The sequence below is a fragment of the Pimephales promelas genome, chromosome 12 (assembly GCF_988280905.1).
Source record: "Pimephales promelas chromosome 12, fPimPro1.hap1.1, whole genome shotgun sequence".
Classification (NCBI taxonomy): domain Eukaryota; kingdom Metazoa; phylum Chordata; class Actinopteri; order Cypriniformes; family Leuciscidae; genus Pimephales; species Pimephales promelas.
In genome coordinates this window covers 17,610,096-17,631,951 of record NC_142780.1, presented here as the reverse complement: position 1 = coordinate 17,631,951, position 21,856 = coordinate 17,610,096, and the positions used below count along the sequence as shown (strand labels likewise).

Below are 21,856 nucleotides of genomic sequence, written 5' to 3'. Positions count from 1 at the left end.
GCCTAATAAATTGTATAAATAAAAGGATTCAATCTAAATCATTTATACAGAGCACAGACTTGCCAAGTAAAATAAAAGCAGTAGGCTATGACAACAAACAGTTTCCAATTTCTTTATTGTAGAATCATGCCAAGAGAGATTATTTATTATGGAGTTCGCACAATGCAAAACTAAATCCTAATAAAAGCACAATTCAGCATGGCTGTATATCAGCAAAGCTTTTATGCAATGATATTCAAGTTTACTCTATTCTTATCAGCAGTCCGGTCAAAAATCAGTTAACTCTATAAAACTGCTTTTAGTACAGTAAAATTAGAGAGCATCTGTACACGCATGATTTCAGAGACCATCAGCCTGTGCATTCTTGGTTGTGGTATATTGACAAGTGAATGATGACAGAATTTTAGTTTTTGGGTGAACCCTTCAACAAAGAAATTAAATATTAAGATAAACATAAATGCTATAACTAAAAAGCACTTTTACGCTTAGTATAGCTACAAAACACAACAAAAGATAGCAGCTTATGAAAATCGTGACCTCAAGCAAGTATGAGGGGGTCTGCATACATCAGATACAGTATGATACAAACTCAGTTTAAGGTAACTTTGTCAATGCAACATACAACATAAGAAAGAAGAGTTAAATGAGGCATAACTCTGAGATCCTGAGATCCAGTCCAAAATAAAAAATGTAGTGGCATGTTAATAAAACAATTGTTTCTCTCCTCCAAAGTAAGGAGAGAACTGTGTGTGCCAACATATAAAATATGTTGTCATAATTTGATGTGTTTACTGAAGGTCAGCAGGGTCGCATGCATCAATCTCAGAAACCAGTCGATGAGGGAAGAGCTTGAACTGCAGCCAGGTAGGGTCTAAAGAGAAAAGAGGTAGATGAAGGTGATTCAGGGTTATTTTTAAGTGTAAAGTATCATATGTATAAATGAGGTGGAAATTGTGTACCAAGGTAGCAACTAGGTGCCTTGAGCTGTCCATCTACGCAGACCTCTGTGGCAGTGAAGCTGCAATGTTTTTCCGCATGTTTACAGAAAAATGTCACTTTCTCTCCATGGGCAACCACACCATCCGTCAGGTCATATGGCCAGCGCTTTAGTGCTCCCACAATCACCCTGCTGCGTTGAGCTGGGACTGGACAACGGGCTGACCGAAAAGGGCAAGGGAAGAAATGGTGAAGAGAATGATGGGAGATATTGGTCATGACAAAAAGGAAAGGAGGTTTATTATTCATGGCTGGAAACCAAAACGCTCCAAGCCTTACATTGGAAAAAAAATTAAAATGCTTAATGTAAAACTTCGACACAGCCATGATGACTATGTATTGTGTTGTTACCAGCTTTTCTTACCTCGGCAAGCAGGCTCTGCGCTCCATGTCCCATTAGGTAGACAAGTCACTTGATTTGGTCCATCCAAAAAGAAGGTTTTCTTGCAAAGGTAATAAATTGTGTCACCAACTTCATATTCATTTCTCTGGACAGCCACCAGGTGTCCACGATCAACCTCCTTTGGACGAGGACAAACCACACCTGGTAACAAACAGATAAAACATAAATGTACTTGCAGAATTACAGTTGCATGAAAACTCTTAAAGGAATAATCCTGTGCTCAATCGACATTGATTATATGCTACAAGAAGCAAATTATTTTAATGTTTTGGGCCCCGTTTCAAAGACAGCTCAAACATGTATGTTAGTCTGGAACAAGCTTAGCCTTGTCTGTGAAACCAGGAGTATGTGTTTATGTATAGTGTAAAATGTAATGCTTCAAATTGTCTTTTGACTTAAACTGTAAACCCATCTTTGCTGTTCCAGGATTAGCAAAGATGTTGGAACATAGCTGCAAAAATGATGTTGATCCAACAGGGGGCATCATTGCACCAGAAAAATTTAGTGAAACCGGCATTTTAAGTGAAGCTCCACTAGCTCTACACACTCAAAAAAATCATTTACACATAGTGCCCTATCCGCCTACTCTCAAACCCACACAGTCTTTATTGCTCTTCTCTCTCCCGCTGTCCCTCTCATCTCTCTTTCATTACTTTGCACCATTTGGTGCAGCTACACAATATCTCTTTAACAGTTTGAATCAACATCTTCCACTCAAGCATACATTCTAATACACCTGCTATTTCCTTTTAGCAAGATCTCTCAGTCATTCCCATGCGGAGGAGGATGTGTAGATACAAACGCACGCACACACACACACACACACACACACTTACGGCGACAGATGGGGTGAGGGTATTGCCATGTCTGGTTCTCATGACAGATATTCTCACTATTTCCAATCAGCACAGATCTGTATGGGGAAAAGGACGAGTTGTGTAGATTGCATAATTATAATAAAAAGAGATATTCTGTTTTATATCAGTCACAGATTTCTCTTTCCAATTTTTATTTTTTCTCTTCAATCTCACCCAGATGCACATTGATACTGGATGGTGGATCCCACAGCAGCACTGCCCTGCACAGAGAGCAGATCATCATCTTCAGGCAAAGAACAGGACTCCTCAGGCACCAGAACCGGCTCTGCTGCAAGACCTCCATCTGGGGAGGCTGGTGGAATAATCAAAATAGCTTATTTATCTCTTTACTTGAGTATGCATTTAAATCCTAAATTGATTTGGTCAAGTCCTTTGAAATGTACACTTTGTGTTTGTGTTTCTTATTGCTTTGAATAAATTTTCGAAGTCATTTTCAGGAAAGTGAAAACAAGTAAATAAAACAAGTAAAAAGTAGTAACATATTTTCCATTTTTAATTCTGATAACATGAATTAATTCATACATTACATTTTGGGTGTCCATTGCCATTTTACAATCTGAACTAACCTTGTTTGTCATAAAATGGTAAAGAGACTGATTGACCTTGACACAGTCATGAGGGTCTGCTAGGGGGCTAGCTGTGATATAATTTCAAGTTATTTTTATTTTTTATGCGTGTTACAGTATGTTAGTTGCACCACAACTTTGATTGGGTGACTTTGATTAGTAAAACAGTTATTGTTTCCTAAGAAATAATAGGCTAATCAAAAACAGCCAAAAATCCGTAGACCATCTGCACCAAATACCGAAGGAGTTAATAAAAAATTACAAAAAATTATCGATAAAAAATTACTTTGGTGCGTACGTTGACACCTATGAGGAAAGCTCCTTTTCTCAGAATCCTGAAGGCTGATTGGTTCATGTCTGTGCATTACATTTTAGCCCAACAAAAAGGGCAGGGTTGGCTGCCAAAATAAGTCATGCAGAATTGTCATCAGTCAGAATCTTTCCTTCAGCACTAAGATCATCTCGCTGTTCCGAAGAAGACTGAAGCCTCCATTCGCTACTTGCTGTCAAGTGAAACAAGACGCCCTGCAAGCAAGCTGACTGAAACAGCGCTCTACAAGCAAGCTGAGTGTCTCCCCTGGTGCTTTCCAAAGGTTAAATAAAAAAGCAACTTCAAAGAGCAAATTTCAGTGACGTTTTTTTTTTCCAAATGTCTGTCATGCCATGAATGTGGCTTGTACAGGGCTCACCTGCCTACTCTAGATGAGCACTCTGAGTGCACTTCTTGGGTCCATGCCGAGGCGGCATTTCTAGACTCAAGCTGCCCGCACTGCAAGAAGCTGAATTTTGTGACGCTGAGCGCCCGGATAGAGCTTTTTAGCAATCCTGGCACTTCCACATCTCCTTGCTCTCTCGAGCCAAGGTGAAAGAAGAAACAGAGCCACCAAGCTGAACAGGAAGGTGGAATTGAGTTCACATCGGCCCAGCACTCGTGTGCCTCGCTCTCCCCTCACCGTCACAAGTCCCCTGTGTTCTTCACCCACAAGGATCAACGCCCCTCATCTGGTGCGAGTGGCATGGTCTCATTTGGTGGGTCTAAAGAAGAAGTAGACCCTGCCACATAATCAGTGGTAAAGCACGGCCTTGCCTGGAATCAGAGCTTTTGCGAGTCCTCACTAAAGCTGTCAAAGAGCTCAGCTTGGACTGGTCGGCCCCAGAAGAGCCCGCCCGCAGCCAACTCAACGAATGGTTCCTACAGCACCAGCCCCATTCTTTCTGGAGGAAAGACGTGGCATGCCTCCACTGTTCCTCTTCGCTATGGCCGGTCTAGTGGTGCTGGAGCGCCACTTGTGGGTCAATCTCACTGAGATTAAGGACGCCGACATGACTCTTCTTGATCCTCTGTCTCCCCATTGGGCCTGTTTGGCTCTGCGGTGAATGCCTTCGCAGAATGCTACATCAAGGCTCAGATGTCATCACAGGCTATGCGTAATTTCTTGCCTAAAAGAACCATCTCCACCACTGCCTTCAGTCACTCCAAGATAGCCCCGCCAACCCAGCAGTGACCCAGGCCAGTCTCAGTGCCCTTCCAGCCCCAGCCGGAAGTCAAGCAATGCCTCCGCCCAGCCAAATGTTACCCATATCTGAAGCGTCAAGTGCCTCGCCCCAAGCTAAAGCTGGACCCCATGCATCCAAAGCAGTCCTGATGCCTCAGAAGAGAGAAAAAGGTTAAGTCCCACCGAGGCTGGACCACCCTCAAAACGTTCTCGTCTTACAGTCCCCTCTTCAGTTCAGGGCGCTAGAATCAATGTAATTGTTGCCGGTTTTGGGCCCATTCCACCAGTTTGCGTACCCAAAGTCCCAAACCCCTCCTCGCTGTTATAGCGAACCAAATAAAATTGGTATATTTTCAAAAAATAAACAAATTTACTCCTATCAATGCTGTAACAGGTGCTGTTCTCCCACCCTAGCACAGGACACAGCCTTTAGTACTTCAACCATTTGCCACTCCACTCCAGGCATGACAGGCCATCCCCGGAGTGTTGAGCTGGATTTTGTGGATAATAGAACGATGTTGCTCCAATTCGGCATGATTCAAACACCGGTCTCAGACGATCTCAGTTCGTGAGATCTCTGAATTTCAGACGATCTCTGAATTTCAGTCTATGCCAGGGGCGGCTGGCCAATAGAGGGTGCTAGGGCATTTTCAACACCCAAGGTCGCTTTACAAAGAGAAGTTAAAAATACAAAAAAAGAAGGATTCAAACAAATAACATATCTATATTAAGGTGGAATTTACAGACTGTGCTGAAGAGTAATACTCAGAGAGATTTTAGAAGGAGAGAAGGGTGGATGCTTGACAAATGTCTTGAGGAAGAGCATTCCACAACCTGGGAGCCACAATGCTAAAAGACCAAGCTCCCCTGGTTACCAGCAGACTATTGAAACTGACTGAATTTGGCGCACACCCACCTAAGATATTTTTCACCAGCCGCCACTGGTTTATGCTGGACAATGTGCCATGGAGAAAGTCCCCACAGAACACAGTGATACAGGCTTTTACAGCCACTACTTCCTCGTCCGCAAGAAGGATGGTGGCCTCAGGCCTATCCTCGATCTGAGATGTCTGAATCGCGCACTCACCAGATGGCCCTTCAGAATGTTAACTATCAAACAAATCCCTGCACAAATTCCCCCCGGGGACTGGTTTATGTCAGTGGATCTGAAAGATGGTTATTAGATATAGCCTACAGATATCCACCCATTACAGGTCGTTCTTGAGATTTCATTCGAAGGGGTGGCATACTCAACTATCTCGATGATTGCCTTCTTATTGCCCAATCGACACGCAACCACAGATCTCAGCTCCTCAGACATCTAGAGGACTTGGGCTTCAGGGTCAACTTTGACAAGAGTTTGCTGCTCCCCAGCCAACAAATTTCATTCTTTGACTCAGCTCAAATGAAGGCTTAGCTCTCACAAGAATGCGCCTTGAAAATCAGGATCATGGCCACCTTGTCCAAAGTGGGGTCCTTTCACCCCCTCAAGAGGTTTCAAAAGCTGCTGGGCCTCATGGTGGCAGCTTCCTCTATCATTCTGCTGGCCACTTTGGTGACCACTCCAGCTCTCGTTAAAAGGTCTCATCTCACCCCATGCGTGGCGCAGAGGCCGACACATTCTCAAGTTGACCCATGGCTGTGTCAGAGCCCTGGTCCCTTGGAACCAGTCTCAGCGTGGTCTTCTCTTGGACGTGGTCCAGGGGAGTCTCTATCTCACATATCTCTGCGGTGGCTGGCTGATCCTCAGTCCACCTTTGTCAGATTTTACATCCTGGACATTCCTGCTCTTCAAGCATGGGTGTTGTTAGTATCAGACACTTATGGACTGTGTAGCAGGCTCCAACCAAGGTTTGAGCTTCTCTCGATGCAGCTGGTCTAGGGGACATGAATTGAGCGTAATGCGAGTTGTGAACTCTATCGAAAGAATGTTTATGGTTACTCGCGTAACATTGGTTCCCTGAGATAACGGAATTGAGCATTGCGTATAGCTACCTTTGCTACCCGGCGAGTCATGCTAGCTGCTCCTCGGTCAAAAGATTCTGAATGACAACGTTTTTGCATGATTTATATAGGCAGTCAACCCCGCCCTTTTTGGTGGGCTGAAACGTCATTTGTTTTTTGTTTTTTCCCATAAGCTTCAGCTAAAACTGACTCAATGCTAATTCCCATTATCTCAGGGAATCAGGGTTACACGAGTAACCATAAACATTTTTCAAGGAAACACAATACTTTAGTGAAAGAATACAAAAGTTTTGCAAGCAAACTCAAGTTTCTTGGGCGAAGGCAAAAGCTTTGAAAGAGAATACAAATCTTGGGGCAACGAAAAAGTAAAAACATAGATTTTAAAAATATACAAGGTCATTGTAAATATTACATTACATTTTTATGTATTTCTTAACAAAATAAGTTTTACATCATTTAAAGGTTCAGACCAAAGTTTCATTTTGCGCCGGAGTTGTCTTTTAAATGGTTCTCATGCATGGTTAAGGGGTGGTAAATGCCTTTTTTTCCACATAATTTCAAAACAAGAGTTCAGACGGTGAAGATAATTTCCGGTCAAAAGCCCTCCGTTATTCAGCTTCCCTAATTTTTGATACATGGTCGGAAAAGGAATCCGAATAGATGACCCTGTGGATAATGGCATGGTGCTTTTATCCGTGGTAACCTACAATACTGAATGAACTGATAGGTAAATAGGGTTAACAAATGGATTTACAGGTCACCATGTGGCTGAGCATTTTCCCTGATGATGGATGGACAGAATGTACATCTTCATTTTGAGCTTTATCAGAAAAATCTGGAACAAGCTGTTCTCACATTCCCTCCTGTGCAGTTGACTCATTCAGTTACAGTATGCATCGAATCCCTCTTTTATGAGGATGACTGATTAATGAAGGGGGAGGAAATCATACAGTCAACACGCACATACACCAAACTTCCATTGTACATGAATTCAGCTTTGAATGCACTTGAACTTTGTGTGTGAATCCGACACTTCTACATGCCTGTCTCTGCTTGTTACATATTCCATGTCACTGATCTGCAGATAATAGAGTATTGCAGGACAGATCTCACAGACCCCAAACGCCCACACCTCGGCTCTTTTGACAGCTCATTCCTAGAAATACCTCTCATGTTACTCCAGGAAATGAGCGTTTGAAAGTGTGCATGTGTTGCAGAGGGGGTGATTCTGGGAATGCTGCAGCCTGGAGCTCAGCCGATTTACGCCTCCTCTTCACAGATCTGGAGTCTTTAGACTAAAACCCCACCATCCAGAAATAAGCGCTGACCCAGGTCCACAAGCTCCAAGCTTTTGTTCCATAATATTCATGCAACCAAATGCATTATTATGCACACATATTTCTCCTGTTTTCTCACATTCATTGCTGGCTGCGCAAAATATCACCACCATAATATTGCTAACTTTAAAAACAAGATAAGGTCATCCTGACCCAACAGGACTGATGTAATTTTCTGTAAAGCTGCTTTGAAACAATATGTTTTGTAAAAACAGTAAAAAAAAAACCCCAATACATAACAGTTTAAATGTTTACTCCTTTCTACCTGTACAGACAGGCTCATCTCCACTCCACTGCCGGTCACCCTGGCAGCGTCGTATTGTAGCGTCCAGCCCGTTATGCATGGTGTATCCAGGCTTACAACGAACCTTTAGCAGAGCGGAGAAAGAGGGCAAAGGGGAAAGGAGATCCACATCCGAATTTTTTGCAGGTGGGAGAGGCCACGGACACGTACGACCTGTTCACAAAGAATACTCAGATGAAAACTGTGAACACTGCCTTATAATATATTATAGATTTTGTACATTTTTTAGGGTTTATTTGCTTTTAAGGTTCATAACAAATGTATTATGGGATTTCTTGCTCTGACCTGGGGCCACACAGCTGAGTCCACACTGCCCGTCGCAGAGACACTGACGTTTGTTGCCACAGTCTTTATCTTGCTGACACTTTTTTGGGCATGTTTGCCGTCTCTCATTACCCAGTATTCTCTCTGGGCACTGTTCTGTTACATCCACTGTACAGAAATAAAGACAATATGCATATCATAAGTTGTTTCACAGGCAGGTGGGCTGACACACATAATAAGAAGTCTCTTATGCTTAAGGTTGCATTCATTTTTATCAAAAATACAGTAAAAACTACAAAATTGTGAAATATTTTTTCAATTTAAAATAATCGTTTCCTATTTTAAAATATTTTAAGGTGTAATTCATTCCTGTGATGGCATAGCTGAATTTTCAGAATCATTACTCTAGTAGTCAGTGTAATGCAATACTTTACAGTTGTACTGTTTTTACTGTATTTTGATCAAATGAATGCAATCTTGGTAAGCATAAGAGAGTACATATATAGTGTCCATGCCATCAACACATTTTAAATCCATTATGCATTTGTCTGTCTAACTATTTAACCATGCCATAAAATAGCGGGCTGTTAAATGTCTGGCAGTCTGCCCAAGAGCTGAACCTGTTTAACACACAATACATCCACATAAACCTGACAGTGTTATGGATTTAGCCCACCCATAAACAGGAAACAGGAATGTTACATGCTTACAATTAAACAGAATATTAATAGTAGAATGAAAGAGCTTAACACAATAAAGCATTTCAACAATGATTTTGAGCTGAAAAAGAAGATGATATAGGCTACTGCATGTGTGTGTGTGTGTGTGTGTGTGTTCCGTATTTCATGGAAAACTTGCTCTAAGAAACAGATTCTCAAGGCAATACGTGAAAGGGAGGGAATGATAGAAAATGATCAAATGAACATGTATCTACATGGATGGTTAACACAATTTTTTTTAATGTCAATTTTTTTTATCCTACAAAAAAAGTCAGTGGAGTCTGAAGTTGTTTTGGACCCCATTGACTTTATTTGTATTCGCAAAAACAGTTGAATCATTCTTCAAAATGTATTGTGTGTTGTACAGAATAAATTAACCATGCAGTTTGACAGTAACAAGTAAATAAAGAATGACTTTTCATTTTTGGCTGAACAGAAATTTCATAAACAATGTAATGGAGACTCAAAATGTGTCTTTAAATAGAAAATATGAATAATAAATACTGAACCTCCAGTTTAAAACTAGAGTCTCTAAGGCAAAAATCTATCAAATGAGCTGTCATTTATTCAATATTCATTAACAAATCATAAAAAAAAAACAGTTTTACATGGAAAGCCATCCATAATCCTTTCATTTTCTTTCAGCCACCCACGCACACTTACACACTCACCTGATGCTGCAGCCAGGCTGCTGAGGGCCCACACACACAGAAGAAACACAAGTAGAGATCGCTCCATCTTTCCCTGACACTTACTGTAAAGGTTATGAAAGAGGTAGTGGGATAGAAGGGGGAATATAAAGATGGGGGAGAGTCTGGAGGAGGGGGTATTGTGATGGTGTGATGGCGAGGGAGGAGTGGAGCTGCCACACATGCACACACACATCTGGATCGTATTGAGTGTTTTGAATACTGAATTCCACAGAAAAAAAGACCTTTCACCCAATTCCATTGATGCCAAAAGAGCTCGAACACTTACCCCCACATCAAATGACAGGCCTCGTGGATTCACTCTTCTCCACATACAGACGCACAGTGCCAAGTCGAATACTGTAACAAAGTGTCTGTTAAACATCAAGAGTGACACACCACAATTAAACTCAGCATCCTAAAACAGAAAAGAACCAACTGCATTTAGCAAGAGTAAATACACACTTTGACAGATAAACGTGAAACGCTCCCACACAGAGCGACCAGCTAAACCAACAATCACATTCAGGCTACGTCCACTGATTTATCTCACCCTTTTGATGAATGTCACACTCAGTGAATGAAACATACCTCTTTATCTTTTAAGGATCAACATACATCCACAAAAGACGATAGTCTTTAAGCTGTTGTTTACTGGTCAGAGAGGGCAACTCACTAAGGCCTTCATGTGTTGATTTCCCTGTCTGTTCCTCTCTGCTTTCTGTGAGGACACTGAGGTGATACACGTCTACATGTGCTTAGATTACGTCTGGACTATAAACTACACTGTGGGATTCCTGGGTTTGCCCAGCAGAATCCTTTGGTAATCCTATTGGCACCTTTTAAAAAGAGACAGAGTTCTTTGTAGAACATCCTAATTTGGACCCATAAATCCATAAGAGCCATCAAGAGTTCCTCATCACAGGAAAAGGGTTTTGATGCACTTGAAATATTAGTTGACCTTGAGAGCACAATAGGATTTTTCAAATACCCTGAAAAGGTTCCTAGAGCAGCGGATTTAAACCTTTCTGACTCCAAGGCCTGCAATAATCGAAGACAATATTTGAAGACCCAAAAATCCAAATTTTTATTTCTGCATATATATATATATATTCTTTTTCCAATTCATTTTCTTTACAAGTATCTTTGTATGATTTTAAGTATTTGAGTAGGCTACCTCTTCATTTACTGTATAGGAGCAGGGCACAACCTATCACAGGGCTCGTTGTAACACACTTGTTTAATACTTCCACACATAGTAGCTTGCTCAACGAAACTTAGTGCATTTACTAGTTGCCATATCAACACTATATAGAGAAACAATTATGCCAAAATTCAGAAATCTTTGGAAGATATCACTGACCATTTATTCAACCATAGCAAAAGTAAATTTCTTACTCATGTTATCTTTTCATCTCCATTTTTGGTGTTTATTTTAAATTAGACAAATCTGATATTATTTTAATCTCCAATCTGTTGTTGAGATAATTCTTTAATGCTGATCTAACCAGCAGAAGACACTAGCCGGGTTTAAATCCCAGTTACACAGGTGGGGCATGTTGTAACACTACGTTACAATGAATGTGCCCTTATTAGAACTATGCTATTCTATATGAATTCTATTGAAAAACAATGATAAAAGGTGATTGTTAGCTGTGTTTGCCAGTGTGTTCATTGTCAAACTCAAAAATCTGTTTATTTTTAATTATTAAACAATGCCATTATATGAAAAAGTTCATAAAATATTTTAGTTTGTCTTATTACCACATTTTAAGCAGTAAAAACCTATGGTCACTTCCACTCTTTCGGGGGAAACTCAAGAAAAAAGTATACTGTATTAATGAAACAAAACCACATAATTGTACTAATTGTAATTGTACACATCTTAAAAATTTAGAAATATTTGTCTGTAAGGGCACAGCCTTTTTTGAACTGTGCATTGTGTATTAGCTAAGTTTTTCTACAAGCTACATCTGTTTGACAGACTGCTGTTTGCAGTGCCGATTAACATTCAAGAACACACATCATCCGGATCTGAGCTTTATTAATGACCAATTTTTTTAGTAAGGAAGTGACTTGGTAGCACAGAATAGGCACAAACGACATACAAAATAATCAACCTTAGTGTTTAGTGAGTAAGAACAAGAGTTTATTTGTGGTCTTGGAGAAAAAGACTACATTCCCCTGCATTACTTTGGCTAGGTGCAGTGTGGGTAACACTGATGCATTAGGGCATTTGTACATCCAAAAAAAAAAAAAAAACAAGTCACAACACAAAATGTTCATAGTCATCCACATGAGGAAGTGCAGAAAAGTAAGGACTACATTACCCCAAAATCCATCTGCAAAAAGTATATTGTCACTGATGAGAAACAGGCAGCAAATTACTGGGTAAAAAAGGCGGTTTGCTAAAACACCTACATGCACAAAAAAGAGAAAGACAGAGCAAATGGTATGATGGGTGTTTATAATGCTAGTGCTCAGAAATAAAGAGAACAAAATCCATTTATTTCGGGGAAGCAGTTTGTTATCACCTAGGGCACCAGTTTTTTTTTTCTATCCCAGTGTTCCTTTGATACACAAATTGAGCTGGCTGTCAGGGCAACACTTCTTCTATAACCGGTGTTGACGATGAATGCTGTAACAAAGAGGAACTGACAAAATATCCACAGCTGAGAGGAGACTTCTGGGGGAGTTCTTTAAAGGAACATAAAATAGACAATATCAAGGAAATAAAACAACAAAAATAAGAATTAATTCGTAGTATTAACAACAATAGTAATAATAATGATCAGATCAATAATAATTCATAATAAGTGAAGTTACTTTAATGGCCGTTAAGGAAAGAAACATACATGACTGGAGAACCAGCGAGGAACCACAAAACTAATAGATTTTGAAACATTTGTACTAACACCAGTAAACAGGTTGTAAAAATTCAATATTGTTTCAATAAAAGTAAGAGCGCCCATTGGCTTCAATGTGTTTGCATATACAGGTGCAAAACCAGCAAAAGCGCAGACATAGCCAAATGTCTACATGTCAACCTGTTCTGAAATGCAATTTCCCGTGCTTCCAAGATAAGAAATCATTCTGTACAATCAGATGAAAGTCACGTCCCATATATAATATATATATATATATATATTCGATCCATAGAGGTCCAAATTGTGTTTTTGCACAGCAAGAACAGCCTCTGCAAGTTCACTTACGATCTGCACGTTGTGGATGTGTGCTGTTGCTAAAAAGCTGTTTTTTGTTTGCAACTGTGAGTCAGATTCCTATAAAAAGATGAGAAGAATCCTACAGAGTTCACCAAGGAAATAAACACAAAAATGGCAATAAAATATGTGACAATTAATGCATGTCTTTCTGAACCATCTCCGTATCATCATTACATGTTTAGTTTTCCTTTGAGAATGACAAATAAATATCAGCAGTAAACTGATAAACAACGTTGAGATGCACCTGTCATTTCCCCTCATCCTTGGCTGTCCTCAGTCAAAATATCACACACAGGTTTATTACAACAACTTAAGTGCTTGAATAAATCTATATTAACATTTTTATACAAATTTAAAGGTATATTTTTTTTCTCCGTATTTTACAGTTTAATTTCTCTAGAAAGTCCTTTTCTAAATCTTTAAAGTTCTGTGAAAGTCTAGGCTTCAATTTTTCAGTTGATCGCTTCAAAAATACCTCATCGATTCATTTTAAATTACAGATACCTCAACCAGTTCCCTCCGTCCATACTTTACAGCCCTCCCAAAGATATAGAAAATATACAAAAATCAATTTCAAAATTTTCCTTTCACCATTAAGCATTGTTCTATCTTATAAAAATATACATTTCTCTCCATAATTAAAATCTTGCCATTGTACCTTACTAGGAAAAAAAAAAAGTTAAGAGAGGTGACATGCTCTCTCACTCCAGTTTGAAACTTGAGCTCTTGTGCCGTCTTCAGACATCCTTCCATATTTGATGCACTTTCCATCTGTCTTTTAGCGTGCCTATCGTAGGAACATTCATTGCGTTCTCCATCCATCATCTGGTTTTGCGTTTTCTCCCTCTCCTTCTTATTGATCCAAGTGATGGCTCTCGTATTTGTTCAGGATGTTACGACACCGGCCGAGCTCTTTGCGCATGTCGGCTACTTCCTGTCTGAGTGTCGCGTTCTCACGCTCGAGGAAGGCGGCGCGCACAGAGATCTGGTTCTCCTTCAGTCGACGGGCATCGCGAGAACGCTTTGCGGCCTCGTTGTTCTTACAGCGCCGACTCCAATACTTCTCATCCTTCAAAGAAAAAAAAAAGTATACATTAGAACATGTCTACAACGGTAGGTGTGGAGCTTTGCCAGATGTGTGACTGGGATTTGTGTGTGTTCATATGTAAGTGTTTGAGGTTTTCTATAGCAGCTCTGAGGTGACATTTCAGCGAGAAATGGCTTTAAACCAGCATACAGTCTGAGATTTGACTGAGGTTCTGTGACTGTTCTCAAAGTGCCAGACTTGTGGTTCACACCACTCTGTCAGTAGTGGTGAGGAACAGTACATTTGGTGTCATAAAAAAACAGTAACAAATCTTGTTTGAATAAATACATTCTCATAAAAGTGTCAATTCCCATTATGCTATAATACTTTTCCAGTTTTTTCGAAATCCAAATAATTATTTATTCATTTAAAGCGGTCAGTTAGCCGTCATTTGACATGGTAAGCCAAATATATGTTTTAGTATGCATTTTATTTCAGTTTTGCATTTTTATGATTTAATTAATTATCAGCTTTTCATCAACTTGCGAACCCCTGCAGTTCCCTCATGAAAACGAGTTTGGGGTCATTTTACTTCTAGTTAAACCAAAGCTAATCTTAAAGATAAAATAAAAATAAAATTACCAACACAAACAAAAATAAAAGCTAATTTTTTTTAAGCCTTTCACAACACTAAAAATCTTGGTTTTCTTTTAAAAATGTGATTGATTTGAAACATTCTTCCAAAAAACAAAAAAAAACAACTTGTTTTGTTCTACAAAACCAGTTCCATAGGTTTGGAAAGACATGATGTCAAGTAAAAGATAACTCCTGCATTAAAAAACAACAACAACTCATTAAAGAATGTTGCTTCCTTTCCAAGTATTCAAAACTTCCATTTGTTCCCAGAGGAGAGGTCACTGTGATTACAAAGGAATTCCCCCTTTTGACTGCTGTGCCCTTTATAACAAAAAAAATGACATATTTGAGAACCTCGGTTTCCAAGACATCTGCCTCAGAATTGAGACATGATCAGGTCAATCAATGTGACATACTTTATAAATTACTTCATAATACTAAAACTATTCTAGTAATGGGTTTAAAGAACTGATGATGATTTTGAATGTCTTAATTTAATTTTGAAATCTAGTTGTTATTGACAATATCACAATGTCACCATCTGTACTGATGGAAACATGCCTAACATCTGCATTACTGGATTTGTATAGAGGCATGAAGAACGCCAGGCCTGTTGGACGAAATGAGAGTGGGATTTTACATCCAATATCTATGAATAAGTGGCACAGAAACTATTTCTACATTTTTACCAAATAATCCGGTAAAAGCTAAAACACTTTAAAGCTGCAGTCTGTGCCTTTTTCTGGGTTAAAAATGATCCAAAAGACATATTTGAGAAAATACATAACCAGCCAGTGTTCAAAACTATCTGCTTGCCTTAGCTCGAACCGGTAAGCTTGTAATAATGTTTTTAATTCCAGTGGTACTGGTGGATTTCCACGGGAGATTCGAGTGTGTCTTTGCATCATTACGTCACATCTGTAGCAGTCTCGCTAGTAGGCTATATAGCATGTGAGGATGTTTGAGGTGGAGATTTATAGCCTTTTCTCACTGCACTTGATATAATTAAACTTGGCAATTTGGGTTAAAACGACAATCACCAGTGACAACAGATTCACCCGCTGTAAAATTCAAAAGACTTCATTCGGACTTCGGAGTGGCTACAGAAAAAAAGAGACTGCAACCGGACCCATGCGAAAACAAGGATACATATCGGAAGGACATTACATGTAGTCACGCAAAGCTGACGTTGTTAACATTAACAATTTAAGAACAAAGTATAAATTGCAGAGTTTTGTGCGAAATGATAACTTATAAGCGATTGTTTCTTACTAGTTCAGATGAAATTTTCCAGTGAAAATTCTAATGTTGGTCATACTTCCAAAAAGAATAATCTGTGATTCTGAATGACAGTATCCACATCAGCGCTGTGACTGACAGCTGCACAGTCTCCTCAAACATTGTGTTCATCCACAATGTGCCGTGTCAAGAGTGTTGAAGTCCAACTCACGTAAAGTTGATGATTCCGCAAATGACTGCAATTGCAGATTTCAAACAGAGATGGCGACAAAAAGGAAAAATGTGGGACCTACACTGTGAGAGATGACTTGTGGTGCTTAGATTCACAGCTACAAAATAATATTGACTATAAGCTGTCATAACAAAAAGTACGTTTCACAAAATCCGCATGTTCATATGACCAAGAGATAAGGAAAACATGTAGCATCACAGCTGGCAAGATTATGAACATAAATATCTTAGGACCTCTAATAAATGATATGAATTATGTCCAAGATTCTCACCTTTAGGTCTTCAGGGACAAGCATCTTGCGAGCCTTTTTAATCATGGGCTGAGGTTTGAGCTCTTCATCACTGAAACGATGCCTGCGTGGGTCAAACGCCTCCTGTCCAGGCACACTCGACAGTGCGACGTCTGCGGGATCTGGGTCAAAGGACGGCACCACCTCATTGCAGTTAGTATTGGGTGTAGTAGGGAGCGGTGGACATGTAGTGGAAGATGGTGAGGGTGTTGGCTCCAAGCTGCCTGGTGGAGTGCCTGAAGGTAGACACAAAGTAGATGCCTTGATTAAGTCACGTTGCTAAATGTATGCATTCAGAATCAGAATAATCAGGGACTCTCAAAACTCTACCCAGACGACCCACAAGGGGGCAGTAACAGGCAGCAAACAACAACTCAATCCACCAATCTGTCTCGTTTTCCATTTTCCAATATTTCTACCCTGATCTCTGGATTTCAGAACATTGAAATGGTGGTTTCATTTTGTAAATGATTACTTTCATTCCACAAATAAATTGATAGTGAATCACATATACATATACAAACACACATATATTATTGTTTTTTCCTCGTATATATTTAATATATACTTAACTTAGAACAACATACACATCTGCAAGGGAATAATGTGAGCTAAAGATAAATAAGAATTCATTTTAAAAAATAAAACACGGACACACACATACTCGTAACCATACCTTGGTAAACTATTTAAATTGGTTAAAAAAAATACAAATAAATAAATAAGAACACATACATATTTTTCCTAATAAAAAAAAAAACTTAACTAAGTCACAACCCCATACACACCTCCATGAAAATAATATTAAATACTGAAAAGATATATATATTATCTGTGTGTAGTTAAAGTGAACCCTGTCACGACAGCACAACAAAATTCCTGTTGCCATGTTTTGAAAATCAGTTTGAGCCATAAACCTAATCTAAAACCTGTAAAGTACCCTTAAGAGTAACTTTAACCCCATTTGGCAACGATCCTCTTTTTACTGTCCACTGCTGCACATGCACTGACACAGGTCCTCTTTTTTTACTTGATCAAATCTGTGAAGATATGTGATGTGATGGCTTCAGCATGTGCTATTTAATCGCCCTGAACAATCTAAATATTTACCAGCAGCACTTTTAATCTCTCTCTATCTCTTCTCAGTCACTACAGAAATGTAAACAAACATCTAATGGGAAGTACAGCATCAACTCGCACTGAGTCATTCCATCTCAATCTTTCAGTTTCTCCCTGTCTGTGTGTGTCACACACACTCCCACACACACACACACCTCCTCTCCTCTGCCCCTCCCCGTCCTCGCTCTGCCTGCCTCGGCACGTGAGCGAGCGAGAGCACATGGACCAAGCGTGTGAGAAGAGGAGGAGATTTAAAAACATGCGAGCACAATCACAAACACGCCGTCTCTGCCTTTCATTCTTTGCTTCTGGCTCACCTGTGTGTCCCTCACTGTTTACTTCCCAGCCCTTCAATCGCCATCATGTTCTCAAATCTATATCACAATCTTTTCCTCTCTTTTCACGTGCTGTCATCCCTATCCTCTTTTTCATTGTTGCAAGTCTTTTTATACAGTTCTAACCAGCCCAATCTTTTCATATACTGTAGCATCCAAAACAAGCAAATTTTTCACTTTTGATTAAATTTTTGCAATGTTAAAGTGCTGTCAAATCGATTAATCGCATCTAACATAAAAGTTTGTAAATATAAATTGTGTGTGTGTGTATATATATATATATATAGATACAAACAAACATACACACAATTACGTTTATGTTAGATGGGAATAATTGCGATTAATTGATTTGACAGAATACCTATTAAACAACACACATAGAACACAACAGCTGCACACCCTCTAACACTCACTACAAAAAAACAACAACAACAACAAAAAAAACACCCAAGCCTCTTGACAATCCAAATAGTGAAATAGCATCTATCCACACTCATAAAAACACGCACACACCCAAACCATTAATACTCTGAAACTACAGTAACACACACCCAAGGGACAAGGCTGGTGCTTTTTACAACTCGCAAATGGACGAAAATCCCGGGGAATTCTTGTAAGCAGAATGGGGGAAGTGTTTGAAGCGCGTTAGACCTCATTTTCGGCCCACAGCGTTTCCTTTCTTCATCTCGACAGCCTGCCCTCAGACCGTTCGTCTCGTGGGTTTTTAACATCCTCTCTAGCTCATGTTCCGCAGCAGCAAGTTGCGAAAGAAAACTCACCGTGCAAGCAGTCGTTCCCCGTTCCCATCATGCTTTGCGGCGTATGCATGTCCAGCCCAAGCAGAGAGGGCGAGGAAGAGGAGGTGGAGGATGTCGGTGAGGACGAAGAGGAGCAGTGTGGGGGCGAGGTGGGCAGGCACTGGGAGCCCTGGTTGGGAATGGCCGACTGAGAGCTTTGCGAGGGTATCTGAGCTGAGGTGGAGTTGGAGGTACTGTGCATGCTGCTCATCCCGTTCTCTGTCAGAAACTCCTCGAGATCCATGTACTGCAACTGGAATAGCCCGCCATCACACGGCAATGTTCGTTCCCATAGCAACGGGCCCAGGAAGGAACTGTTGTTGCTGTTTGAGAAGCTGCCAGTGCCTGCTCCATTGCTGTCAGTGGCTAGTCCATTGTTGCAGCCGTTGCGCATAGGACAACGGCCAAGAGAGTCCTCATCCATATCCAACCTGTCCTTACCTATAAGGAAAGTGAAATCCGATTTAATCTGCAGATAATATTACTTTCATATCTCGAGCAATCTAAAAAGACAAAACGAACTATTCTCATGAACACATATTGACTTGACTTGATTTCAAGCGATCAATATTTCTGATGGCGCTACGGTTACGTAGTTAGGGGAAGAATTGCACTTCCCAGCTACTTTCACATCCCTCTGGGAGAACTACCTCTGCAATGTCAACACTTGTGAATAGCTCTGACTCTCGGAGCATCAATGCAAAACGAAGAGCCTTAACTTGCAAAAGATTAATGTGTTTTGACATTCCTGAAAGACCATGGTAAAGCGATTACAATGTTACATCCGCAGTGACACTGCTTAAGTCTGTGGTGGTACAGCAACAATACCATTGAACAATGGCTAAACGTTACAAAACTACCGTATTATGGCTAAACCAAAGCCATGACGCAAAAGGCAACCATGCAATACTACATAGCTCTGCTGAGATATAGAGTAGTGTGGTACTGGTTAAGTTTAGTTGGTATAAAAACAATTCTAATGGACAGGCACAATGCGAAACTAAAACATTAGGTCTTAAGTCTGAAGGTTTCCATCTAAAACTATTTAGGTGGGGTCTAAAATTTTAACAACACTAGTTAGGCTAAATCGGGCATTTTACGGTGCATTGGTGTGGAAACCAGGACAGTTTGAAATGAGACATTTCTGGTTTAGTTATACTGTATAAAAACAAACCATAAAAATGTAACTGTGTTTTGTTTAAATTTGCATTCTTTTCTCAATGAAACAAAACTGCAGACTGTCGCCTAAAACACCAATGCTTAAAAACAAACACAAAAAGAGTAAAAGCTGTTCTTGAATCATTTGAAATGACAGTGCTTTTAATGTCAGCTAATGTAATTCCCAAGCCGCATGCACATACAAAGTGGATAGACACTGAATTAGTGATTTTCTACTTGACTATTCAGGGTCAGTTTGCATTAATGGTAACTAGATAATCAGTGCAAAACACTGACAGCAATCAATAAAGAAGCTTTTCCAATAATCACGTTGTATTTGCAGGCAATGGAAAACATCTGTCTGTGTGGTTATGCAGGTCTGTAATGGCTAAAATGGCTTAACCAATAGCTGACCTCGAAGTACCTGGGTAGAGAGCTAAGTGGCTGAATGGCCTAGCCTTGTTTATCTCTTCTAGTCACATGTGATGTCCTGTCTGCGGCTCACTGAGAGATACGCACAAATGCACATGGCTTTGCCATTTGACATGTGAAACAAACCACGCATTGAAAATAACACACTAATCGTGATAATCAGGAAACTAACTGGAATGGTGACTATTAACACATTATTTTGACTGTCTAAAGGAGCACACACAAAAGGTTGATAGAGAGTCTGTACATTATAATACACACACTGAGTGTAAGGGAAGCAGGTGCGTTTCCTCACCCTTCATTTCACTACAGTCTTTGACGCGCTGGTCGCCCTTCACGGGAAGCTGCAGGAGCGACTTTAAGTTTGCTGTTGAGTTTAAGTGTCCTCCGTTAAGTGAGCCTCCTGCCTGGTTACTGTTGCCAAACTGCGGACTGGCTCCGGCAGAGGGAAGGTCCGGGGGAAGGAGCTGTGAAAGCGGCCTGGCCATCATCCAACGTCTGCCGGATTGAGCTCCCTTGCCCGCTAGATGCGTGAGTGGTTCAGTACTATTGTGCAGCCGTCAAATCAATCACATGACGATGCATAGAGGAAACGAACAAACAAAAATAAAGGATTAGCATTAGTTCGTAATCAAACACAACATATAATAATATTTTACGCATTTGCATTGAGTTCGTATCACTATAGGCTACTGTATAAGTACACATAAAGTTGTGAAGTCATGCAACACGAGACCGTGTTTACTTTAGAGACGGAGGAAAGACCTGCTCGACTCACGTGCACCAGAGCATCCGACATTAAAGAAGAATACACTTTACCTTTATTTGAAAATAAAATGTTTAAACAAAGAGTGCCATTCTGCTTGCATTTGATTGTAGATTGGTCGAGTGGATAAAAATAAACATTCCCAGTACTTCCAGAAAATTTGCTTATCTTATGTTGGAACTTTAAAAAAAATATATAGAGATGAATGTCCAGAATAGCGTTATGCCCAAGTCCAACGTGTGGGGAAAAAAGAAGCAATTGAGCGGATATGGTTCCAGTACAGAACAGTGGAGAATGGAAAAAATCTGGGAGAATACAAAAAAATCCAATAATGCCAACGATAACTTGAGTGCGCTGAACTCTTGAATGCGTCGTCTCAAAATAACAAGTGAAAACAAAACGAAGAAAGTGTTGCTGAGTCAATTTCTGCTGCGTAGTGCGATTGGTGGGATGTTGACGTTTTTTTCCATGCAGTCTCTCAATCGCTTTTTCCCCCTGTGGTCACCCCCTTCTGTTCAGTTCTCTCTGCATGTGAGTTGCCGCACGCGTTGAGCTTGAACCGTCCGATCTTTTCGCTCAGCTGGAACGAACACGGGCCGCTCACGTGACGTCACACCTCCCAGAGTAGAAGCGCGAACAACACTTGCACGAAGAGGCGCATCTCTGTTTAATATTAATAAGGCACACCCCTCGTGACAGGCACGCTCCTCATGGAGGGAAGCACTGATTAAAAACAAATTGTTCAATAATTTCACCCCAAGCTGTCCCAATGACGCTTAGCTTATGTTCGACACCCAATAACAGCATGAACATGCGGACACAGAATTACTAAGTTGGAAAGTGGACCGTTTTAAAGAGCATCAGAATAATCAGCGATTTGTCTATTTAACAACCTGTCAAGTTTCTACACAGTCTTATCAGAGAGCCACATTTTGGGGAAAAACCTGTCAAGCGAATGGCACACTTTTTCACTTCACTAGTAATC

General features: G+C 40.2%; 2 protein-coding genes across 2 annotated transcripts; both read right to left on the bottom strand.

The window, feature by feature from the left end:
• Positions 1-98: 98 nt before the first annotated feature.
• Positions 99-9,758, bottom strand: ntd5 (ntl-dependent gene 5). The gene is made up of 8 exons (XM_039679330.2): positions 9,600-9,758; positions 8,231-8,377; positions 7,907-8,098; positions 2,431-2,569; positions 2,236-2,312; positions 1,361-1,540; positions 960-1,157; positions 99-871 (listed from the first exon to the last, which is right to left on the bottom strand). The coding sequence occupies exons 1-8, from the start codon at positions 9,664-9,666 to the stop codon at positions 789-791; spliced, it is 1,083 nt and encodes a 360-aa protein (XP_039535264.1). The 5' UTR covers positions 9,667-9,758; the 3' UTR covers positions 99-788.
• A 3,465-nt stretch (positions 9,759-13,223) lies between these two features.
• On the bottom strand, positions 13,224-21,386 carry dbpb (D-box binding PAR bZIP transcription factor b). The gene is made up of 5 exons (XM_039679728.2): positions 20,925-21,386; positions 20,401-20,651; positions 18,498-18,956; positions 16,247-16,500; positions 13,224-13,910 (listed from the first exon to the last, which is right to left on the bottom strand). Exons 2-5 carry the CDS (start codon positions 20,594-20,596, stop codon positions 13,695-13,697), a joined length of 1,125 nt encoding a protein of 374 aa, XP_039535662.2. The 5' UTR covers positions 20,597-20,651; positions 20,925-21,386; the 3' UTR covers positions 13,224-13,694.
• Between the last annotated feature and the right edge of the window lie 470 nt (positions 21,387-21,856).

Bases quoted from the DNA above. Each gene is read 5' to 3' on its own strand.
- ntd5 (XM_039679330.2), bottom strand. From the start codon at position 9,666: ATGGAGCGATCTCTACTTGTGTTTCTTCTGTGTGTGTGGGCCCTCAGC. The intron at 8,099-8,230 runs GTCAGAGCAAGA...CTTTGTGAACAG, and splicing joins ACTCAGCTGTGTGGCCCCAG to GTCGTACGTGTCCGTGGCCT. The intron at 872-959 runs GTACACAATTTC...TTTTCTCTTTAG, and splicing joins GGCACCTAGTTGCTACCTTG to ACCCTACCTGGCTGCAGTTC.
- dbpb (XM_039679728.2), bottom strand. From the start codon at position 20,596: ATGATGGCCAGGCCGCTTTCACAGCTCCTTCCCCCGGACCTTCCCTCT. The intron at 18,957-20,400 runs GTGAGGAAACGC...CTTTCCTTATAG, and splicing joins AGACTGTAGTGAAATGAAGG to GTAAGGACAGGTTGGATATG. The intron at 13,911-16,246 runs GTGAGAATCTTG...TTTTCTTTGAAG, and splicing joins TTGTCCCTGAAGACCTAAAG to GATGAGAAGTATTGGAGTCG.